This window comes from Salvia splendens, chromosome 14 (assembly GCF_004379255.2).
Source record: "Salvia splendens isolate huo1 chromosome 14, SspV2, whole genome shotgun sequence".
NCBI classification, from domain to species: domain Eukaryota; kingdom Viridiplantae; phylum Streptophyta; class Magnoliopsida; order Lamiales; family Lamiaceae; genus Salvia; species Salvia splendens.
Genome location: NC_056045.1, coordinates 2,737,775 through 2,756,856, shown reverse-complemented (window position 1 = coordinate 2,756,856; position 19,082 = coordinate 2,737,775). Strand labels below are relative to the sequence as shown.

Here is a 19,082-nt window from a genome sequence, read left to right as displayed (position 1 = left end):
CTGTAATATTTCCTAGATTCTCTCTCAAAAATATAGAATATATTTAATTAATAAAATAAATTGCGATACTGAAAATAACTAGGAAAGAAATAAAATTGGCTAACATCAATAAAAGATAGTAAATTGCATGCAACCTTGAGTGGTACTAATAAGTAATACCAAGTACGAAGGTAATATGAAAGTAATAACTATTCGCTTCGAATTCCATTATACCACGATGGAGTGTTGAATTAATTTATTGATTCCATTATATGAATAATGAATTATTAATGATTAATTCCATATTTTTTAAGAAATGCTCAAACAAAAGTTATTAGTTATTAGATGCTTAATCACGTCCGACTAGCGACAGAATTTTGACGATGAGATGCAAAACGATGTTATTTTTTTTGTTTGCGAGAGAATCAAACTCCACACCTAAAGGAAATTGAAGTCAAAGAAACAATTTATCCTCTTTGGTTATTTAACAAAAAATAGTATATCAAATCAAAATATCATTTGTAACGGCCTTGGTCCGTGATGGCTTCACAAATGACACAATGCACAATGTGCTTAACAAGAAAAAAATAGTCGACATTAAATGGCATTAATCATAAGAATTAAACAACTATGGAGCTATTTCATGTTATTGAAAATAAACAAATGGAGTAATCACTTGTACAACAATCAAGACCAACACTTGGATTGAAGCTGCTCCACAATTCCCTTATTCAATCTAAAAGCATTTGCTAGATAATTGCTGTCAATCACGGGCTTGGCGCCGAAGATACCGGCGGCAACTTCCACAATTCCGGCGTTCTGGCTATTCACCGCCGACAGAACCACCGTGTTCGCATTCCCAACGCCGCGCTGGTAGTGGACAAGCCCAACGGGGACGACGTAGACGTCGCCCTTGTTAAGAACTTTACCGTAATGTTTGTAGTTAGGGTATGACTTCACGAACCCGACTTCCAAGGAACCTTCTAGAACGGTTAGAATCTCGGCCGCCCTTGGGTGATAGTGGGGCGGGATGAGTCCGTCTGGCAGAAAGTCGAGGCGGGCCAGCGTCAGCCCTTGACCATTCATGCCCGGGATTCGGGCTGCTTTCAGCCCAGCTCGGTAGGGGTTACTCGTGTTTGCTGGCAAATGCAGCCCGCTGTAGAAGAAGTCGTCGGCTGTAACAGTTCCCGGGTTCTTGCATCCTAGAGATGCGCCAAATCAACAATATATTACTAATATTAATAGAAAACCGGAATATTTTATCATGAGAAAAATGTTAAAATTCATAAGTTGATGGACCAGAATTTGACTAAAATTCATATTTTTTTCGCAATTTGCCCAAAATTATAGTGATATGCAAGTGGGACAATGCTTACCGGGGCTATTGGCATCGAATACGCAAAAATCTTGTAAAGGAGAATGATCAAAAGCCATGGCCAAACACAATAAATTAAGAGCTAAAGTGCTGAATAAAGCTACAACTCCAGCCATCTTTTCTTTTCTGATTGTAGTTTATGGGATAAAACAACCTATTTATAGGGTGGAAATCAAAATCATATGCTACACCAGTCTCATCCCATAGTCAAAGGAGTAGTAGATAGTAGTACAACGTTATTTCCATAATAATTGAATATAACGTTTTTCCATATAATAAATTCTTTGATTTTGGCTTTTATACTATAAATAAATAAATCACAAAGATAAAGCTTAAATAACAAACGAAAAGATTAATCTAAAAAAAAACTAAAAGATTAATCTACTCGGACAAAATGTAGTACGTCCATAATTAATAAAGAGAAATTAGGAACCGAAATAAAATAGACAGACACAAATCAAAGCCAAATTGTACGCAAACTTGTACACAACAAATTACTAGGGAATTATATAATCATTAAAAACTGATTCCATATTTACTAAGAAATGGCCAAAATTTAATAAATACTCCCTCCTGTTCCCTTTAGATGTTCCATATTTACTTACTTAGACGGTCCTAAAAAAACATTTAATTTCATTTTTATCATTTTTTATAGTGAACCATATGCATTCCATTAACTCATTGTAATTCATATTTTATTATAAAATTAACATATAAAAAGTACGTAGGACTCACATTCCACTAATCTAGTTTACTCATACTCCCCCCGTCTCACAAAAATATGCACTTTCTAATTTTGGAAAGTCTTTTCTCTCTAATGAGGTGGGGCCCATTGTAACAATACATTATTTACTTTTTTTTTCTACCTCTCTCTCTTACTTTATCAATTTTACATTAAAACCCGTGTCAAATCCAAAGTGCATATTCTTTAGGGACGGAGGAGGTATTTATAAAGTCACATCAGTCAAATATGAGATATTTAATGAGGGCATGGGGAATATGTTCTAGATTATCTATATACACTTGCTTGATTGTGTTAATCAGTTTCGAAGTTTTCAACTTTAGGTTAACCATGTCTACCTTTAATTGTTGAAAGGAGCTAGGTTGCAAATATTGTGAACTACATCTGAATTATGAATTTTTCTATGATCTCTAATCTTGGTTAAACGAATCATAAACTTTATTCTTGTATGGGATTTCCCAATTGGCACTCCAGCAAAACCGAATCATAAGTTGCTCGTCGGATAATTTAGGTGTACTAATCGGTCTAGAAAAACAAGTTAATGGAATATGAATCCCACTTATATATATATTAGTTTTAAATGAAATATGAGTGGAATAAGTTAGTGGAAGGTAGGACCCTATTACCATTTATGGTAAAAGTGAACCGGGACTCTTATTCATGGACGAACTAAAATGAAAAAAACGAGACTCCTATTCGCGGACGGAGGGAGTATAACATTTCGAATAGATGTAAACACTTAAATATTGCAATTAATCTTCAGCCTAAATAAAATTACAGTTCACGAGCATATAAATTTCTTCATGTTCTTAGACGAAATTTAGGATTGAATGTTCAGTGCCGAAGTTAGTCATGTCTGTTACTTCCCTATCCAAAAAAACAGTCATTAAGTCATGTCTCAATGACATGAGTTTTAATGTTAAATAAAGAGAATGGGAAAAAATAGGTAAATAATTATTTGTACAGCACTCAAGCCCAATAAATTAAGGGCTAAAGTGCTGAATAAAACTACAACTCCTGTCATCTTTTTTTTTTATTATAATATAAGCGATAAAACGACCTATTTATAGGTGCGATAATCAAAATGCTGTTATATAGCCCAGATTCTATCTCGAAAATATAAAATAAATTTAATTAATAAAATAAATGGTTGAAATAAAATTGGCTAACATCAATAAAAGCTAAATTGTATTCAACCTTGAATGGAAATAAGTAACTAGTACGAAGGTAATAGGTAATTATATGAAAGTAAAAACCATTCGCTTCGAATTCCATTATACCACGATGGAATGTTGAATTCATTTATTGATTCCCATTATATGAACAATGAATCATTAAAGCTAAATTCCATTTTTACTATAAAAAAATGGTCAAAAGTTATTATTTGCTTCCATTATATGAATTACTATTAAAGATTAATTCCATATTTATTAAAAAATGGTCAAACAAAACTTAATATGTTGCATGCTTAATTACATCCGACTAGCAACAGAATTTCGATGATGAGGTCCAAAGCGTTGTTAATAGTTGTGAGGTAATTTTTTAAGTTGGCAAGAGAATCAAACTATTCAACATAATTAGATTAGCCATCTCTCCATTCTAGTTCGCATGTTTTTAATTCTTGAACTACTTCAAATATATCACAAAAATCATTTTTATTTATTTGTCGGGGAATTTTTATTTCGACTGTTTGAATCATTTTGAATTTTTATTTCAACATTTAGTAGGTATGGATACTTTAGCACCAACTTTTGAAATGAAATTCATATACTAAGAACTGAAAATGATTATTACTACTTTATTAGTGTTCACTCAAAACATAAGAAATAAAGGAGATAATTTAGAACATTTATTTCTCTTTTTCTGTGTCCCTTCAAGCCAGTTAGATGGAGGTGAGAGAAGGAGCCTCAAGTCGAACATAATCATACATGACTCCATGCAAAGCACTGAAATTTCTAGCTTGTGTGAGGTATATTGTGTTATTATCTCCTTTGTTGAAAAGAGATGTTTCTATCTCCACACTGAATTGCCAATAAAGTCCATGTATCCCATGCCTTGTTATTGCGTTGTCGCTTCCAATTAATCCGCTTGAAAACAACGCCTCGCCTAGCCCATTCTTGTTCACCCTCACCTGCAATCAACCTTTCGTGTATCAAGTACGCTTTATTGAACGAGATCGTTCCTAATCCCCTTGGGAAGCTGCTATACATTACTCACCTTTAGTATAGAGAAAGTTGCATATATTAGTACGAGTGATGAAAGGTAAAACGACGAGTAAGACTCATGAATAGTACACATGACGAGATAAAGAGAATTGCCAATGCCTTAACTTACCTCTAGTATGGAGAAAGTTGCAGATGCTAGAGCGATCCACAATGTGTATTTCCCACTCTCTGCGATCTCGTCCAGTTCGAACTTTATCTGCCATGTTGTTGCTTTATATGCACTCTCTCCAATTTTTCTGTTACATTTTCATGTTACAAAACTAGAAAGTTCATGAAAAGTAGCAAAATATGTCTAGTTTGAGAAAGTGCACCTTGTAACTTGAGCATAAAACCAATCTTTCTTGTAATCACTAGTGCCAACAGTGTAAACCAAGTCTTGATTTGGGTACAAATCTGCATACCTCTGCCACAACCCATACTGCCTAAACCTGCAGTGATTACGAATTAATTTGCATCATAATCGTGTATATACACGTGGCGTGCATTGATAATAACATGCCAGTTCGAAAATATATAATTAGTTGTTAAATTTAACTTGTGCGAATAGAGATTTATAAGTAGCACTTTGACATACATAGAATCGGGCATACATGACCTGCATTGATAATAACGTGCTAGTTCGAAAATTTAAATAATTACTTGGTGATAAACATAGGCTCAAGTACACGTGACATGCATCGATAATAACGTGCTAAGTTGTGAACGTAAATTAGTTATATCTAACCTGTGTGAAGGGAGATTTACAAGTAGCTTGTTCATATACATAGGGTCGGGGTCAGGAACGTAGAACTCTGCTGCAGATCGATCCGGGATGCCGATTTCCTATAGTGTTGCTCCATTTCTTGGAGGGAAATACACAAGATCGCCCAGATCTATTGAACTGCCTGAAATTCCAAATTAAATCTATGATTAATAATTCATCAAGTTATTTTTTTTAAAAAAAATAGTAATTAAATAAATTTTAAACCTGGTGCCACAACTATATCTTTGTCACATCTATAATCACCAATGAAGCCTGGGATCCATGCATAGATATTGTAAACTCCAGGCCTAATATTTGTAATCTTGAAATAACCATCTTCATCTGCATTTACCCAGAATTGGTATCCCTGAAAATACATTATAAAACTATTTTATTCACCATTTTATTTCAAAAACAGGGAATATATCTTATATAGATATTCATTAATTATTTAAAATATGTAGTAGTAGTATATACTTTTGCTTCTTTTTGAAATGATCCATCTTTTCCTGGTGGAGCCAGCCCCACAAAAGCACCCTTTGCTGCTATTTTCCCCTCAGAAATGTACCTTACATTTATAGTAACAATTCAAGAGTTCCAAATATGTAATCTTTTTATTATCCTAAGACCAAATCCAACTAACCTGTCTTGAGCAAATAATCTACCACAAACACTCCCTCTTTGATCTACATGTAAGAAATCTTCTGAACCAGGGAAGCTATATGGCCATTTCTCAACTTCTCTCTTCATCTGCATCCACACACTCATATATACAGGATTCAATTTCATATAAATAAATGAATGAGAAAAGACAACAAACAATAAACCTGCTCTTTAGCATCACTCCACAAAAAGGAAGTACTATCATTTGTATAATCAGGCACTGAGTTAAGGTATATAAAAACTGGTCCTAAAACTTTCTTCCACTCTTCCCCTTCTCCGAACTTCACCACTAGATCCTCCCCTCCGTAGTGAGTGCTCACGAACATCTGCAAGATAAACACAGGCACTCTGATTTGAGGAGATTTTCATTAAACATGCATGATAGGCTGATAGTTTTAGACTGAATAGACGAACATACGGCCAATGTGGTCGGGTTGACGTGAGAAGTGAGGTCCTGTTTGATAGGCCCTCCAGTCCTGAACTCATTGCTTGGGCTGATTTGCCACAACCCTATTGTGGGATCAGTGCATATCAATCCATGCACCTTGTTGTCTTTATTTTCACATGAGTATTGGTATTTATCATCCACCTATTTATGTATACAAAAACATCATTCTAGCTAGAGTGTTAGTGAATATATAGTACTAGTTTAACATAAAATGTCACAAAATAGATTTAAATTTATTGTTTACTTCTCCTTTGAATTCTGGTTCTATTGGATCAACTAGGAGCACTGCTTCTGGGAATGCCAACTCCCTTCCCCGTGGAGGGACATGGTCCTCGGGCCGTGGCAGACGCCTCTGCCTGTCGTCTGACATGGCCATGTACACAAACCTAGCATTTGACCCCAACAAGTTAACATCATATCTATGTACTCTCTCGTCCCTCTCAAATTGACACATTTCTATGGAAAGGTGACTTAAGACCAATGTTTTAAAAATCGGACCGGCAAGCGAACCGACGACGTTACTGGTTCACGGTTCAACCGGTCCAACCGGTCGAACCACCGGTCTAACCGTTTTACTGTTGCAAATATATATAAAAATATATTAAATTTAGTAAATGATTTACCATTAATAATATATCACAAAACATTAAACATTATAGATAATTAGTGATGTATAGATATAAATAATATTAAAATTTAGTAAATATATTCAGATATATATATTTAATATTAGTTAGTCTAGATAAAAAATTTAATATTTCATGTATTAAAATAGATAATGTTTATATTAATTTAAGAAAATTTATTTCATAAAATAATATATAATTAAATACGAATTAAGTACTTATTAATTAGTTTAGATAAGATTATTCATTAATGTCAATAGCTAGGGTATATAAATTAAGTATGTAATATAAAATATTTATTTATAGTAAATAATGAATCTTATATGGTACTAATAATAATATAGGTGGTAAGTAGAGCATCATTCAAATATAAAGGATGATAATTATATACTACCTCCGTCCCCCAAAATTCGTCCCGGTTTGACCGGGCACGGGTTTTAAGGAATGTAATGGAAAGTGGATTGAAAAAGTTAGTGGAATGTGGACTTGACTTTTATATATTAGTTTTATAATAAAATGTGAGTAGGAATGAGTTAGTGGAATGTGGGGTCCACTACCAAAAATGGTAAAAGTGAAATGGGACAAATTTTGGGGGACGGACGAAAAAGGAAAGTTGGGACAAATTTTCAGGGACGGAGGGAGTATATTATAATTAACAATTATATTAAAGAATAATAAAATTAAAATGAATTATTAGTTTTTGTAGATAAAATTAATGGTTAATGTATAAAAATATTTAATGTTCAAATTGTTCAATAAGCTCATGTGGTGGAGTGGTAGAGGTCTTCTTAACTAGAAGAGAGGTCATGAGTTCAACCTCTACCAACAACAAATTTTAAAAAAAAATTTTAAAAAAATAGAAAACCGGTTTCCGGTTCACGGTCCAACCGGTCCGACCGGTCGATTCCACCAGTTCACGGCGGTTCAATACAGTGGTGGTTTAAAGGGGTGAACCGGACCGGACTACCTACCGGTTCGCGGTCCGACCGGCCGAACCGGCCGGTCCGGTCCGATTTTTAAAACATTGCTTCAGACTAAACAACATTGCATAAAATTTTGTGCCAAAAGGTGTTTAAATAAATAGAAAACCGGTTTCCGGTTCACGGTCCAACCGGTCGGTTCCACCGGTTCACGGCGGTTCAATACAGTGGTGGTTTAAAGGGGTGAGCCAGACCGGACTACCTACCGGTTCGCGGTCCGACCGGCCGAACCGGCCGGTCCGGTCCGGTTTTTAAAACATTGCTTTAGACTAAACAACATTGCATAAAATTTTGTGCCAAAAGGTGTTGCTTTGAGTGGGAGGGACAGAGTAATTTTAAAAAAATTGAATTTGCAAGAAATGAGTGCTACTTTTCTATGTTGAGCATGAGGGCGATCCTGGCCTCGTTCAAGTAGAATGCTGGCATGGTCTCATCGCGTTGGTAGATGGCGTACGAGTAGAAACCAGACGAGCCGCGCAGCATTATGAACCTTAGAATCACCACACAAATTAGCATAATATAGCATCATAATGTGAAAATCAAGACATAGAGATAGATGAAAAAAGGTTGAAAAAATGGCACCTTTTGTCTATAGACAAAGGGACATGCTGCCCTAGCATGGAAGCATCCCATTTTCTAGTGAAGGATAGCTCTACTTGTTCCTCATTTTGTACCACAACTTGGAAATCTGTTCCATTAGCACTACACCCAAACATTGGTGATTTTGATTCATATATTTTTTATATACTAACTAATTTTATTATTTTCGAGCATATGCATATAATGTTCAAGTATTAGAATTTCATACACATCAAATTCTCCTCGGGTGCCTGAAGTGCCAGGCTTGCTCCAATTATGGTCCCAAAACCTGCATATACATATGTCATTTGGATTATATTAATGATCAATAATTCGTGTTTGTGTTAACTTAAAATTTATACTCCTATATTTGTGTGTGTGTATTTTGTATACCCTCCATTTAGCAGTGGATTATGGAGCTCAAGCAAGTTGTCGAGTCCATTGTAGCGTATACCAATGAGATGGCCTCCTGGTTTTGTAATGTAAGTTGGAGCAATCCATTATCTAACACCACCTGTTATATATGTATATATAATAATAAAAATATGATAAAATAGTCCAGCTAAATTGATAAAACATCTCTCATTTAAGTTTCTAACACCTTGGCGCTACGGATCTTAGACATCACATGGCTTTGATCCGGAGTATGACTTCTCAACGCCATGTCCGGTTCTCACACATCTACAGAGAAGGGAACCGAGCAGCTGATTTTCTTGCAGGTAGGGGGGTTCAGACCCCAGCCCTTACTTACTACGATCCAATCTCTGCGCCTCGGTATCTGAAGGCGCTGGTTAGGATGGACCAGCTGGAATATCCTAACTTCTGCTTCCGCCGCAGAGATGTGGATTGATCCGGTTCACATGTTGGGTTACCTTATGTTTTATTCGATCTTCCTGTTTGATTATTTAGTTCATAACTTTTTGATGATAGGTGGAGGATCCCGGCTTGTGGGAACTCCGATTTACTTCTTCATGCTCCTTTTTTGGATCTTAGTCACTTTTAGGCTAAGATCATGTTTTTGAAACATTATATTTCAATTATTTTCACAGGTTGGGGGTCTGCCTAAACCCCCCGCCCACAACGGGTGTTTTTAATTAAAAAAAATAAAATTTCTACATTTCCAGATAAATAAATGAGTAACCATCATTGATCACCTTATAAGAAACCATGCGTAGAAATATTAGACGACCATAGTAAGTGTTTGTTGCTGCAAGTATTAATCAAGTTTAAATTTCACCAACGTTTTATAATTGATTAGATGTAATATCTCAACCAAATTAATTTCAACTTAATATTTAGTTGTCACAAATGTCTTCATAGATTGTGATTAGCAACTTAGCATTGTTACTAAAATTTTGTAGATTATTAACTACGAAAAATGATTATTGTATTGAAATATGTCAATTATTTCGTAAAAATGTACATTAGGTCATATAAACTAGTACGAGTGAAAAATTAGTCATCTGATTATATTGCCGAAGTGGTATGTCTAGTCAATCTCAATTGCAAAAATATCATATCCACTATCTTCTCTTTTTTTTTAATTTTTTTTTATTTTTGTAATTATAGTTAACTAGAATATCACTTGATAATATGTTTGGACTAATAAAAAATTTTACGCCAATGCATTTTGGTATAGTATAAAGTCATAGTAAAATTTTCGTTATATATTATCTCTAATTCATTACTTAACTACAAATAAGCATTTAACCAAAATAAAAAATTGAATAAAGGAATAATCCAATCTTCAAAAGCAGACATGATTATGTTTTTATTTAGTGAGAAAATGAGATATATTGTCCACTTATACAGTATCAATCTCTTTATATAATCAATAAAAAGTAGATTAATTTTGATTGTTGCTGAAAGCATACATTTATTGACTAATGTGTGCCAACTGATAATGTTCCTTTTACGGCAACTTCTATATTGTTACGCAAAAGAAAAACTCCAAAGTTGATATGCTAAAGCAAACTAAGAATAGTAATGTTAAACACTCATCTCTCAATCAAGCAAATAAAAAAAAGAGAAAAGAATAGTAATGTTAAACACTACACTGTGACGATCTGCCCATCCATTCACTTTCCAAAAAATAAATACATGAAAAATCTAAAAATATTTGATAGATTGGTAAAAAAGAAAAATGAAATAGTAATTTAATTTTGATTTCAAAATAGATTTGGTGAAAGGAATAAAAATAAATAAATTAATGGCCATAGTCTCTATTCGGGATTAATGGAAAATGATAAATATATAAAAGTATTATTATTATTATTTCCAAACATAGTTTGATTAGGCTGCATAGTCTTATTGAATAAAACAGCCTTATTGAATTGGGCTAATTATATTTCAAGACATAAGTTCGATAAAACTTCAATTAAAAAATATTAGTGCTAGAAATAAACATAAAAATAAAATCTTACATAATCTTGCTGAACCTCTAATTGAAGTAGCCCATTGCCCAATGATTTCTGCAGACTGTTAAACAAAAACATTATCCAAATTAGGATCCAATCTCAATCCTTAATACAACGAATTAAGAGTTGACAACATTTGTATTCAATCAGAAATCATAAATTTTAGCAATTTAATATACGGCCATTTTAAAGATTCAAGACCATCGAGCTATGCTCCCCAAATGTTTGAGGCAATGTCTTAACAAAAATGTTATACAAATAATATTTTTCGTAATTTTATATCATTCGAAATTAAATTAAAAAAAATTTGGTGAATATTTAATTAAAAGAACAAAATTATCTATTTTTTTGTAAAATTAGCTAGAATAATTATATTTCCTTTTATAATAGTTTACCTTTAACTCAAGTAAAAACAAATACTTAAAAGGAATTGACAGAAATTAAATTATTATGAACAAATCTTTAACAAGCATGAAAATTAATCATGCCCATCTATTTAATCAAATCACCAATTACGATTGTGGAGGAAAAATCTTCTACCTAATCTCATCCATATATCTGTAATAATTCTTGAAAGAATAACATAAATTTACCTACTGAATATTGAAGCATTGGAGATAAAGAGAGATATGGGTTTAAAAATAGCACATAACAGAATAGAAAAACATATCAAAAAACAGATAATATCATATAAACTCGTTTCACAATATTCAGCCAATTAGATAAAAATGACAAATTAGACAATAACAACAATTTCAAAATGACAAACCTTAAAATGCAAAAGGTGATCAAGTATAATGCGGATGGCTGATGCTTCACAAAACAGCTCATAGAGAGCATATGTATTTGTGGCTAAATAAATCCAAAGCAAATAAATATGCTCTATATTTGTGGCTAAAGGGATATTTAACCAAATTTGAATTTTCAAATCGTTGAAGCTACGCTAAGTGTTAAAATTTCACCCTTTCCCATGGACCTAGTCACGGATACAAGTGCACACATCCAATCGACTATAGAATTGGCATACTTTCTTCTGTATCTTCGCCTCCAACATCGACATCAACATTCTCAATAACTGGAGATTATCGAACAAGCCAAGAAACGCTAAACGATACTTATACAAGTTTAGTGCTAACAAAATTACATAGTACTACTATGTGTCAATACATATAGATTAGATCCAAATTGACATATTTTAGCCCAGTCTTGCACATTTTTAAGATGTTACTAACACTCTACAAAAGATGAGAAGGAAATTCACATCATGCACACATAAATAAGTTAACATAAGTCTACCAGTCCAACGCAGATGCGCCATGAACAACATCAATATTCTTCGCATGTAGTGCCCATTTCTTGCTTTCCTGGACCCATAAATGTTAAAGACATGAGGCGAAGAAACGAGTAAATAAGGGGGGGGGGGCATAGAAGCAATCCAGCAGCACCTTGGCTGAGAGTGAAGGGGAGACTTCAGCTAACGCAGCCTGAAAATCTTCATCTGTGATGGTCATGTTACCCCCACAGGACAATGATGGTCGATCAATGGCGAACTTAGAAGCTTCTGCCACCTGTTGTTTAAAAAAATTAATCACTTATCAGTATTTCCCTCTTACTACATCTGAGAGAAAATTGTTGCCAAAACATTATATTGATGTTGAACTAATTAGACAAATATATCATGAGTTATCACATTTTTAAGAACAATCTCAAACTGTCGACTTTGCTAATTGGTCAACTAATATTACATCGATATATAGTTCATGATAGAATTAACATAATACCCATAGTATGGAGTATATTTGAAATTTTACCAAATAAAAAATATGCAATGTTCCCTTTTATTCCTTTTTATTGCTTAACCTAAGCAGCTATTATAGCTAAACCAGAACAATAACAATTTCCGTCATTCAAAAGGAGTTGACAAGAATGACACTTACCAATGCAAATAGATCAGAGCCACTGAAATTTTCACAAGCGGCGTCTTTTCCTAGAGCCATCAGATCCACTTCGGCATCTATTGGCTTGTTTCGAGCAAGAATCTTCAATATCTCTCCTCTTTCTTCTGGAGTAGGAAGAGGAGCATACAAAGTCCTACCAAAATCATCTTTGATGAGCGGGATAAGCTCCAGAATCTCTGGCCTGCAATATGTCAGCAAGGTAAGAGATGCCAAATAAGGGCCCATGAAACGAGGATAAACTCTTTGAGCGAAATATTTCTGCCTTTGCAACCATGAAGAACCCCATACCTACTTGATGTTACAATCACATAAACACGCGATTCTTTTCTTATATCACTGATATAATATTCTATCTGCAATAGAAGATATTGTCATCCATATTAGCTTAATACGTAGATTTGCTAAATAATGAATACATTAATAGCAAAAACAACATTTGCAAAGTGCCATTTACGGACCAGATCATATATCTCCGACTTCCATGCATCTTTGTCCCTCTCTAGATCTTTGTCTGTGAGATTATGTAGGTCCAACTGATGGAAAAGGATGTTGGTCATAAGAGATCTTTATCATTCAATGAACACCGAGACATAAATTGCATTTGAGTTGAGCATGTTTTAGCCAACATATTTGGAAAAAGAAAGGAAAAGAGAGGACGCCATATCTAAGACCTGTAAAATGCTAGTGCTGGAGACAAAGAAACAAAAAGACCAGAGATAATTCTTAGCGATTTCAGGAATGCTAGGACATTTTATCAACTAAGGAGACCTAAGTGAACATTTCATTACTTGAGAACAGCTTAATGTCCCTTTTTTCTTGTTCAAATACAAAGCAAACCACAAAGCCTTTACGGATACTATCTCTCTATTTTATTAGGTTGATTGCATGTCATTTATAATAAGTTTCTTTACAAGGAGGGTGAGTTTTTACACAGTAGGAATAATACCATTATCAACAAGCTCGGGACTAAGTAAAACAGATTAACAGAAGCACCTCATCAAATAAAACTACACATGGAGGCTGACTTTTTGCACGTTTGAAAATATTTTCCATAAGCACCTCGGGCCACGTCAAATTCAAATGTTCATCCACCTATATTGAGAAAAAAAGTATCAGTTATCACAATAAGGAATCAATGATCAATATTGGTTACCAACTATATTAAGATCAAATGTTAGGAAAGAGAGAACCTTGATATGCATGAAATTTGCTCCTGCTTCTTTAGCTAAAGCCTCGACAATCGATGTCTTTCCACAACCCGAAGGACCATAAAGGAAAAAGGAGGTCGGCAAGTTCTTCACCCCACTTTCCCTAAGAAACTATAAAAGATACAATGTTAAGCTCGGAGAGTTGAGCAAGAAAAAGGATAATCTGGAAATCTCATCTCACCAAGCTTTTACTCTCAATGATTTTTCAGCTGGCTATTCACAAGATATATGATGTAAAATTGTGCAAGTTTGTCAGAAGAGCAAACATATGATACAGGAAGACTTGATAACACAAGCATGTAGAAACTTGACATACCAAATCGGAATTGCTAAATTAGAGTCACGACTCATGAGACAATCAACTATCAATAAATTAGGAACGGAAACTACCTTATGTAGTTAAGAAACTATATAATCCTTAACATATGATGGTAATGCTCACAGTAATTAAAGGCCTCTAAATATAAATCAGCTCAACTAAAGGAAAGGGAACTACCTCATAAACTTGTGGAAACTTTATAAGCTTAACTATGCGGCGTTCAAGTTCCAATTTCAACAATTGAAGGCCTCCAACATCATCCCAGTTTTTATATGGTGTGGGGTTAAAATCTTCCATTTCAGCACATGGTCGTACCTTATCATTAGCTTCCTGCCATAAGTTTGTTTTCAATTATCATACCCGATGGTGAAACGTAGAAAGTTTTAACATGAACAAAAGATCTCGTTGAAGGGATATGCCTATGCCAAAACTTAACAAGAATAAAAAATCTACTATCAGGGATAATTTGGAAAACTTGAGAGACGGACACTATGAAAAGAAGGTAGCTACACAAGGACTGATGGTTGGACAAGATAGAAGCCTTATGACACTTCAAAGCTTTAAACCGAGCATAATCCAGCCAGTTAAAGCAATGCGATAAACTAAAGAAGTTGAAACAAAAAGACCAACACCAGACTCAAGTTAGGGGAAGGTACTTTATTTTAAAGAAGAAAAACGGCAATCTTGTCAAACATACATGTGTAATGCCTATACATGATAAGAAACATGAAGAATTTTGAAAAGTGTAGCAAAAATGAAACCCCTCCATATGCCTATTGTTTATCCACAAATCTGCCTATGCCCTAGGTTAATACACATATCAAGGCACGTACTCCCCTGCTCCATTCCCTAGACCCTCACCCTCCAAACCAAACAGAATGATGGTTTTTATATATTACACTTCTCGTCTGCTCGCCACATAGAATAGCATGAAGGTAGGTTGTAACATATTACTGACCAACAAGGCAACAAGCCCAGAAAGAATTGGATATCTAGTTGTCATCACATACCAATGGTTCCTTCTCATGTTTAACATTACTCTTGTCAAGTAACACAAATGAAAAGGGGTGCAATGGTCTGTACTTATAGTTTTAGAAGAAAAAAGAAAAAACACTTTTTAGGATATTAAAAATAAGAAACAAAAAAGTGGAAAATTATAAATTAATCACATATCTGTATTGATAGGAGTAAAGGTGGAGAAGATGGATAATCGGCTATAGAGAATAAGGAACACAACAACCAACTAAAAGGGAAATATAAAGACTCTAAAATAGTACTACATCCGTTCCATTCAAAATGTCCACCTTTCCTTTTGTTTGTCCCACCCAAGATGTCCACTTTCTATATTTGGAAATAAATCCCTCTCTCCTCTCCCCCTCATTAAAATATTCAACTACTTTTTTTTTCTCTTTACTTACTTCATCTAACAACTCCTCCTAAAATCCCGTGCCACTCAAGAATGTGGACATCTTGAGTGGTACAGAGGGGGTACTAGCTCTGGCGCTAGTTACATTAGTCATTTCTTTTGGGTATGGGATTTAAGAGATAGTGTTTCATGGTTAAGTATAAGAGAGAAAAAAATAGGAGAGAGCATAAAGTAAGACAAAGAACAAAGTAAAAGAATTAAATGTGTTATTTTTTGCCATAAATTGAAATGAAATGACTAAAGCAACATGGAACATAACAATGGATAACGACTCAAGTAACATGGGAGGAAGTATAACATAAATGAATAGAAAATGATTGAACAGCTTCTGAAGGGCCACACCTCCAAGGAGGGCAACAATCGGCAATCGGCAGAAGCACACAGCTTGCAACAACAAAATTCTCTGGAGATTTGAAACCGATAAACAGGCTCTACTAAAGATTCCTACTTGAAACAAAATTCTAAAAAACTAAAGACTCCTAAACCAATTCAAATTAGGAAAAGATAACTAACAAACTAAAAAAACTAGAAAAAAAGTCTGTAGAGAGAGTGAATAAGATGCGTATCAAATACTCAATTCCTTTTTAACCAACTTGTAGGGAGTACAAGAATAGGATTACCATAAAACAGTCCAAGGTTAATTTGAACTCCTTTATTTCTTCATCTTCCATAGCTTCATACATGTCTTCAAAATCCCTTCTGAAAGCTATCGGATAAAAGACATCACTAAAAGCAATCATACGAGCCTTATTTACTAGTTTTACCAAATCTCCTGCTACATAACCCTGAGTAAACTTAGCTACCTTCCCAAGATCGGAAGCATCTTCAAACTTATTATTACGTGTTAGAACTGTTAGTATGTTATGCCGTTCATATTCTCTTGGAATAGCTATAAGAAATTCACGACCAAACTGCTGCCTTAAGGCAAGGTCAAGAGCATCAGGCTTATTGGTTGCTCCAATCGTCAGCACATAGCCACTAGGTCCAATATTAAATCTTTCAGAATCAGAACCGTCATTCACAGGTTCCTTCATGCAAGCCATCAACTGTTTTACCGGGCATCGGGACAAGCTTTCCGTTTCTGAAGTCAATGCATCAATTTCATCAATGAACACAATAGATGGTGCATTCTTGTATGCTCTGCAGAACAACTCTTGGATACCTGAACATGGTTCAAAAAAGTCAAAAGGGAAAGAATGCAAACAAAGTATGATGGTTGAGGATTAATTCGATTAAACACAATCCATAGAAAAGTGAATTATACAAAAATATAGAGTTAAATTGGAGAGAAGACAGAAAGCTTAGTGACACAGTGGTTTAGAAAGAGAAATCGAAGTGAAAGGAAGCCTCTTTAATAAAAATGAACAAGTAGAAAAGTTAGCCAAAGTTAAGCATTTAGTTGATTTACTGAGATTAATTGCACTCATGTGATTCCCAATATGGTGAACAGCAATGTATAAGAGAGTGAAGCCAGCTGAGCTGTTTCTGGTATATAAGTAGAAAAAACAAGATAGCATATAAGTATATAACCCAGACGTCCATATATGCAATTTTTAAACAAATAAGACTCCATAAGCAAAACATATGCTTTCGTGTCACAATAGTTAAAACACATCACACCATTGCACAGAAAAGCCACACATTGCAGTCCCTCTAAATAACTGCACTCAATACTCAATAGACACCAGCATTCCGACAAACACATCACAAAATTTTCACAGATGCAATTGCAATCCCTCTAAATAGACATTCATATTCTAACAACATTACAGAAAATACACAATTAAGTTCCAAAATACAGCAATCTTGACATAAAACGCAATACCTGAAACTCCAGACTTCAACGAAACAGCAGAAGTTTCATAGAATGGCACTCGGGTCTCATTGCCAATAGCTCGAGCAAGCATCGTTTTCCCACAGCCCGGTAGCCCGTGTAACAGAATTGCGGTTGTAGGTTTGCCTCCAAGGTGACGCAGTAGCTTCAACTGGAGCATCGGGGCAATCACCTCCTCTTTCAAACATTCCAACATATTATACAGCCCACCAATATCACTAAACATTGGCCACTTAACCTCATTCTGCTTCACCTCTCTCATGCTAACCCCTAATTTATTTCCTTGCACAAAATCCCCAATTATCGCCATATTATCCCCATTCGCATCCTTATCCCTCCCACAACCACCAAATCTATTACTCCTAGCAGAATCAAGTTCCTGAACGTTAGAATCTGAATGACTAGCTGAAGCAGAACCCTTAGCTACCTCAATTTGACGATTCGCGTTCCGACTCTCGTCAAATTTTAGCCTTTTCGCTGCTGGCTCGTCCACGGCGCTCTCTCTCCTGCACCAGAGCGGAGTGATTTTCGCGATGCGTTCGATTAGGAGGTTGCGGTTGGGAAGAGAGAATGTCAGAGGGAAGGTGGAGCAGATGAGCTGCACGATTTGCGCGTCGTTGAGGTTTTTGGCTCCGGCGGAGGAGGACTCGATGAGACAGCGCAGAGTTTGGTCATGACATTGAAGGAGACACTTGGCGACGCGGTCGCTTAATCCGGCCATGCTCAATTGTTCGCCGGAAATAGGGGTTTCCCGGTGACCGGAGCCCATGTTTAGTTCACTGCAAGTTGCAGTGTGCGATAATTTAGCCGCCTCCTGCTGCCGTTCTCGCCGGCGTTGTTCGCCAGCACGCTTTGTACTATGCAGGCTACAAATGGGTTCTCGTCAGAGAAAAAGTTGAGAGAAAAACGAGGGAATAAAATATGTTAGGCGCGGGAAATGAAATAAATGTGATGTATTTATAGTACTCCCTCAGTCCCGCTTAAGATGACACGTTTTCCTTTTTAGTTTATCCAACAAAGATGATACATTTCGTTTATTGAAAACTTTCTCTCTCCAATTAATATACTCAACCATTTTTTCTCACTCTTAATAAAATATTCATCTTTCTTTCTCTCTCTATTTTAATACTTACACCCAACCTCTCTCTCCAATTAAACACTTTAACCAATAACTCATAAAATCTCGTGCCGGCCAAGAAATGTGTAATCTTAACCGGGAGGGAGGGGGTATAAGTTATGGAATAAAAAAAATTAAAAATAAAAAATTACGCGTTGAAGACCGATGATCGGCCCTTCTTCTGCAATGGGGGGCAGATCATCGGCCAGGTGCCATCTGCCAAAGCCGTTCCAACGGGCATTTGGGGGAGAGGACTCAGGGCCGATCAGCAATGGGGGGTTGATCTCATGCCAATGACAGTCTCGACTCTTCCATTGTCAATGCTCGAAGATAAGGTGATCCATTTTCAAAATTTATTCACCTTTTATCTCTACTTTATTCTTCTTTCTTATTTTAACCTTACCATTTACTATTATTTAACATACAATTTTTTTTCCATAAAAA

At 35.1% G+C, this 19,082-nt stretch overlaps 1 protein-coding gene and 1 pseudogene across 1 annotated transcript; both read right to left on the bottom strand.

Annotated features, from left to right (window-relative positions):
- Positions 1-666: 666 nt before the first annotated feature.
- LOC121765666 (putative germin-like protein 2-1) lies at positions 667-1,470 on the bottom strand. Its single transcript, XM_042161878.1, has 2 exons — positions 1,356-1,470; positions 667-1,181 (listed from the first exon to the last, which is right to left on the bottom strand). Exons 1-2 carry the CDS (start codon positions 1,468-1,470, stop codon positions 667-669), a joined length of 630 nt encoding a protein of 209 aa, XP_042017812.1.
- A 2,499-nt stretch (positions 1,471-3,969) lies between these two features.
- Positions 3,970-18,555, bottom strand: LOC121763472 (annotated as a pseudogene).
- Between the last annotated feature and the right edge of the window lie 527 nt (positions 18,556-19,082).